General features: G+C 29.1%; 1 protein-coding gene across 2 annotated transcripts in view; it reads right to left on the reverse strand.

Moving 5' to 3' along the window:
* Positions 1 to 2840: 2840 nt before the first annotated feature.
* LOC106478220 (E3 ubiquitin-protein ligase RNF34-like) overlaps positions 2841 to 6709 on the reverse strand; it is a 30781-nt gene continuing 26912 nt past the window's right edge. For both annotated transcript variants that reach the window (XM_022381773.1, XM_013938745.2), the window contains exon 6: positions 2841 to 6657. In XM_022381773.1, coding sequence (XP_022237481.1) covers positions 6482 to 6657 — 176 coding nt within the window. In that variant the 3' untranslated portion in view covers positions 2841 to 6481. The remainder of the gene's footprint in view (positions 6658 to 6709) is intronic.

Here is a 6709-nt window from a genome sequence, read left to right on the forward strand (position 1 = left end):
TTCAGGTTTGTGGTTATTTTCAAGCACTACTTTACTAAAACTATCATAGAATACCTCGGGAAAACTTTAAAACACCATCTCTCTACCATTCAAATGCTATTTAAACTATGAAGGAAAAGTTTTTAGAAACTTAAAATTACTTTATTCAAAGACAAAAACAAAAATGTAATTTGCAGTTTCCGCTTGAGGTGTGGTGAAATCTATATTGAAGAAATGAAAAATATGCTCCTATATCCAGAAAAGTATGCAATGGCCGAACACAACAGAGGACACATGATTTTTAGGTACTACACAACAAAAACTTTAAAATTTAAAGAAACATTTAGAAGACAAACCCAGAACAAACTGTGACAAAGGTCTAGAAACGTAAGCTAGCAGTATCCTATCAAAGCTTGATAAATTCATGGACCAATCAGGATGTTAGTGCTTTATAATCTGTTTTGTTCTTTCATAAAATACAGACCTCATAAACATTTGGAATGGAGCCTGAAATATCATTTGAAAATAGAGAAAAATAACAGGAAAAAGTACTTGTGTACACAATATCAAAGTTTTGAGTATAAAGATATAAGTATTTCTACTCAGAATTGAGTAAATACTCTAAGTGAAAGTACTGCACCCATGTAAACTTATTTTATAGACTTCTAGACTTTAGCATTGTGTAATGGTAAAATAAACTTCAAAAGTGCTTAGTCAGTGATAAAGTGTATCTGAAAAACAAGTTCAATGAACTTCAAAAGAGACACAAAGTTCTTTAGTTACTAGAATAAATAACATAAGAGCACATGGTGCAGTATTAGTGATTAATCTGATCCAAGTTATTTTAAAAATACCATCCATTTAAAGTGTTTGGGCAAAAAAATTGTTTTAGTTCAAACACCAGGTGATATCTCGCAAACTAAAGCAACTTGGTATTATTCATGTGCTGTAAACTGAACTTGTGTTCATTTTTAGCTCCTAATTCACCATGTCACATGTTTAGTGCAACTGAGTAATGATTTATGTAAATTACGTGCAAGTAATGGATTTCGTGTATATTTATTTTACATGAACCCACATTGCTATAATAATTATTGTTTAGTTAAAGGGAAACAACTAATACAGGGAAGCGAGATGCATATCAGGATATCTATAACAATAACAAAAGGGTGTGTGACTGCCATAGCTCCAAGACGAAAGAACATAGAAACCTGACATTTTTCACCTGGGTATCACTACTAATCTACTTTCATCTTTTTAATGAGACAAGCTCACAAAAATCCACATAGAAAAGAAGTGGTTCCTTATATTTCAAATAGAAATCACAGACAGACAGACATGCTATTTTATTATATAGCCCATCAAAAATCACGAGAAAAGTACTACCACACTGTAGTATATCAATTAGATTAACAACTTCTAATATATAGAAAAGCCAGTGTGTTTTAATAATGTTTCAACAATGCCTTTTATGTCATGTCACTTGGTAACAAAAGTGTAACTTAATATTGTTGTTAATCTATGAACTGAAAGTTTGAAATGAAATGTATAAACAACAAAACTGGAAAAATATTTGATTTCTTAATTTAGAGTCTTCATTGATTAATGAGGTTTGCTTTTTTTATTAAAAAACATTGGTGATATAACAGAAAATACCTTAATTCAGGAATGATTTAAGTTTAAAATTGGATCAATAATTTTACTTTCATGATAAATTTTATGCACTTGGCTCAAAGCTAGGTTATCTCGCACTTTCTTTACTTGGGGCTTATTTATTAATTTCTAAATCATTAATTTTTAAATCAAACTAACATTCACTTAACTTGCAAAGTTTCATGGCCCCTTTGCATCCCCATCACTAAATCCATAATGCATGCCAAAATTGAAACGGAAAGGCTGCGATTAATTTGTATAAACCAAAAGAAGCGCAGAGTTGAAGACTATACGTCCACCTGCGGGATGCTAAAATAGGTTCAAGATATACACACACTCACACAGTCATCTAGAATATATCAACCTAATAACCTGAGTGAAGCCGGGTACTTTCGCTAGTTGCTAATATTACTTGCATTATTAGGTAGATTACATGGGATTGGAAAAATGTGCTATCTTTAAGGATGACAATGTTTGAGAATCAGGAATCAGCGGTGACACTAATTGTGATCTCAGCTACATGACAAACTTAGGGGAAAAGGAAGGTATTTGTTAGTAATTGATGTTTTTTATCATTCAATGCTGATGAAACATTCTTCCAAGAGTAATATTGAAACTGATAAAATAGGTAACTGCCTCAACTAAGTATACAGTGATTGAATTTATTACTTCATGCCACTAGCATTAGTCTATCATAAAATTTGAGAGATAGAAAATAAGAATCCTCTGGCCATAACAGCTAGGTGCTTGTATTGCAAGCAGTCAGTCCAATGTTTGCTTTCTGCACTTCATGTTATTTTGGAAGCCATTTTAAAGCAGATATTTTCTTCACAATAAAACTTTGTAGAAGTGTGCATATTGAACTTTTCACATTCATACCACTAAAAAAAAAAGTGTACATGGACTTTTTTTTTTTTTTAATTGCTGGATAAAGTTTGTGAGGTTACTGAAAATGTTAAAATTTCCTTGAAAAATTCACATAGCTGTAGAATCAAAAGTAGGCAAAGCTGGTGAATGAAATTTTTCAGACTTGTTCTAGAGGTTCATAATGTTCAGGATAAAGCAAAACATTTGTCATTTTTAATTCTCGAGAAGAGCAGTAAGTAAGCAAATTACACAAACATAAAACACTACAGTAGTTTTTTTTTTCTTTTCCTTTAAAACTGCCATCTTGATTGATTTATACAATAAGCAAAAATGAGGCAAGTTAATTTTTTTTACAAGTATTTATTTAATCTTAAAATGAATCAAATTAATATTGTTATTATCATTACCAACACCATCACTAAAATGTATTTTCGGATTTGTTTTGGTAACTAACATCTCAATCTCATGACTGTTATTACAGTATTATACAAGCAAAGAAATGCTCTCATGATTCATCTATCCGTGTAATCTTTCACGTCATTATACAACTACTCTGTATTTAATATACATAATATTTATTATCTCAAAATTTCATAAAACCTTGTCCAAATTTCAACATATTCTCATTTACAAAACTATTTCAAACACAAGAGTTTGTTAATATAATGGTACCTAAAAGTATCATTTAGAAACTACACAGAAATATGTAATATCAAAAGGCATTAAGTTTTTCAAATATATGTGATGTCTAAAGTGACAAAACTCTTTAAAATATCTAATAATTGTTGAATATATCATAAAACATATCAAGTAAAGAAATTTATCATATATATACATACAGGAGATTGATCGTTTGCAATCACATTGAAATTAAACTATTATTTTTGTTATGAGATACTGAAGTCCTAAAACAACTGTGTATTTGAATGCACTTCGTGACAAAACCTAAATTAATGATGAATTATGGTTATTGATTTTACACTTCATTGTTTTTTTAAAATGATTGAACATTTTAGTTATCTTTGGTTCTTTCATGTATAAAATAACCTAATGATACACAAACAAAAATGTTCTTGTCTACTGTACAGTACAGACATAAAGTAAGATTTCAATTAGATTTTAGGAAATCAATTTTTCGCATGAAATTAGTGACCAAGTATTCAAATTTTAATTTTAAATATTTCAAGTATTGTCATTATTTAACAAAATATAGTTATACTGTTTACTTCTTACATATACAAATATAACTACACATTAATATCAATATATTTTCATGTTAAAGGCTTCAGGAAATGTAATTTGGTTTTATCATATTTTCCAGGTCTCCACATAATACATAGGATAAAAGAAAATTATAATAAAAAACATCAAAGTTCATAAAAATTAAGGTCCCAAGAAAAAAGTTATCAAATTGAAGAATAGTTACCAAATACTATACCACAAACCACTTTCAGCATAACACACACACATATATAAGTACACGTGTGCGTAGTACAAAATATGAACACATTTAAAATCAATACTTCATGAAACAATTGAATAGCCTCATTCACTTCTTGTAATGGATAACGCACATCACACTCAATTTTATACTGAGATAGAAAGGCACATGTTACAAGAATATCAGAACCAAGTAAGAGTTTAACATATCCAGATGCTAAATGAAATTTATTTCATTGTTTCACTGTTATTGCATCATAAATTTGGTATGATGAAAAACATTCAGTGGAATTATTTTCCTCAAACACTAGTTTTCTCATCATTACCACTGTGTTATAGAGGAAAAGGAAAAATATTCAAAGTTGTAGCCACAATGCTTAACATAATGAAGGCCTTTTTGGTAACAATGTAGTGTAAAAATGTGTTTAATATATTTTGTTAATGTAAATATTATTTTTCTCTACATCAATGGTAGCAACAGTTAAACATATAAAGTACCATAAAAACTGAACAAAGATGCAGACTTTACGTGAACAATTAATATATATATATATATATATAATTATATATTCCTTAATAGACTGAAAATTTTTCAAAAGTAATGATTATTCTGTTAAAGACTTGCAGCTAAAATCTTAAGCTGAAATAAAACCAATGATGATATTAAGATGGTACACAGATAATTTAGTCAAGGCAATTTAATGTTTTGACTTGTTGTAACAATGGGTGTCACATTACATTGTGTTTCAGGCTCTACTTGCAGTCCCATGGGATGCATGCATGTGATTAAGGTACTATTTCTAACTCGATTCCAACCTAAAAATGTTTTCAAATAAAACCTTTTTTTTCTTCTTCTATTAACTACAGCACCTGTTAGTACTGAAATGTGTATAGTCAAATGTTGAACCTTCATTCCACATAAATTATCAGTTTTGATTTGTGTAAAATTTGTAGTTGGGTGGGGAGAGAGCAAACAGTACTACCGTACCAGTAAGAAATTAGTTACTTTCACCACTGCTAAAACTTCATTTAATTTTATGCTGAAAACGTTTTTGTACCAAAATTACGTGACCTCAACTAGACTGATAAATGACTTCTCTAGACAGGCAATTAATATGATTCATATGTAAATATACAGAATTACTGTTTGAATCTATGAGCTTTTACAACAAGTGGCACAATAATACTATATTGCTAATCATATTCCAAAAACATAACAGAATCATCAAGAAAGAATACCTGGAAGGTACATTTGTTTATATCCAGTTTTGCTCCTAAAAAAATATGTTCATATGATATCCTATTTCCATATAAAGTGAACAATATGTATGAATATTTAACCATGTTTTAAAATATACTTAGTATAAGTAAAATCTCTATCACAACTAACTCAGCAAATATGAATTAACAAAACTAATGAATTTACACAACACAAAGCTAACTCGACTGTCTTAACAAACTGAATACATTTAATAGTATCTAATTTCAGATATTTTTATCGAATATTCTATTAAAATAAAAAATTTGTAAACATGTGGATAGCCCATGTGAGCCTCTGACCAATAAACTATGTTTATAAATAAACAAGCTCTGAAAAAACTTTATAGCATAAACAGTAAATACCAGTTTGCAAATACAAAATTATAACAAGTTCAGCTTATCAGAAATACAACGATATACATAGACTAGATATTAGCATATTTCCAAAGGTTATGAAAGTATAAACCACTAGAAGTGATATACTGATATGTTGAGCACATTTACAAGTAATGCCCAGTGTACATTTGATGAAAAAAAAAAGTGCATACTTTTGATAATAACATGAAAAACATGTACATCTACTTGGCTTATTCTTTAGTCCATAAACGATATAATTATTTTTAGGTTCTGAAAACAGTATAGTTTAAAGAATTGCTTCAAAGTATATGTCTGTAAATGGAGAATTTCCTATTCCATTGAACAATGATTTGTTTTAGAAATGTAAAATTTGTTTGGTTCTGGATGTTTAACCACAGGAAGACATTTAATGTATATTTCAAATGCATATATTATATATATACATTGATAATGAATATTTTAAAACAAATTTATACAGCATAAAAATATGAAGTTAAAATAAGGAACTAAAGCTTCCACAGATGATAAGGCTATGTTTTCAAAGCACAGGAATCTATACCTAATTTTTAGTTAATACCTTTTATCAATATGATTATGTTAAATAATAAAACAACTCAATTTTAAGCTACTGAAATAAAAAATGGGATGTCATATGAATGTTGAATTTTTTGGGTAGTTGGAATTTATATGTTGAAATACTCTATTTACAAAATGAAAAGGCAGAAAGAAAAACAGTATGAAGTTATAAAGAGAGGGCTCACAACTTTTGAATTTTTGCAAGTTGGGTACACAAGTTCAGTGAATTATTTTTAGAAAAATTAAAAACTACTGCTAATTTCTGAAGAGCATCATTGATTCAATAGAGAGTGGCAGGGAAGTTTTTGCTATGCAAGTAAAACAAGCATTCATTAAAGAATGTTTTTCTTCAAGCCCTGAAAACATGTACAACTCGCACAACATACTGTCGACAGAGAGGACATTCATTCAGTTGTTTGCCACAAACTGTACAAGTAGCCATGTGACCACACTCCAGAAGAACACTGTCTATCGGTTGCTCCATACATATCTTGCAAAGATCTTCATCAGGAACTCCCTCTAAATCTATATTTTTAAAAAATAATTAATAAAGTTTCTTGAAATAAATATATATATA

This window comes from Limulus polyphemus, unplaced genomic scaffold (genome assembly GCF_000517525.1).
Source record: "Limulus polyphemus unplaced genomic scaffold, Limulus_polyphemus-2.1.2 Scaffold190, whole genome shotgun sequence".
Classification (NCBI taxonomy): domain Eukaryota; kingdom Metazoa; phylum Arthropoda; class Merostomata; order Xiphosura; family Limulidae; genus Limulus; species Limulus polyphemus.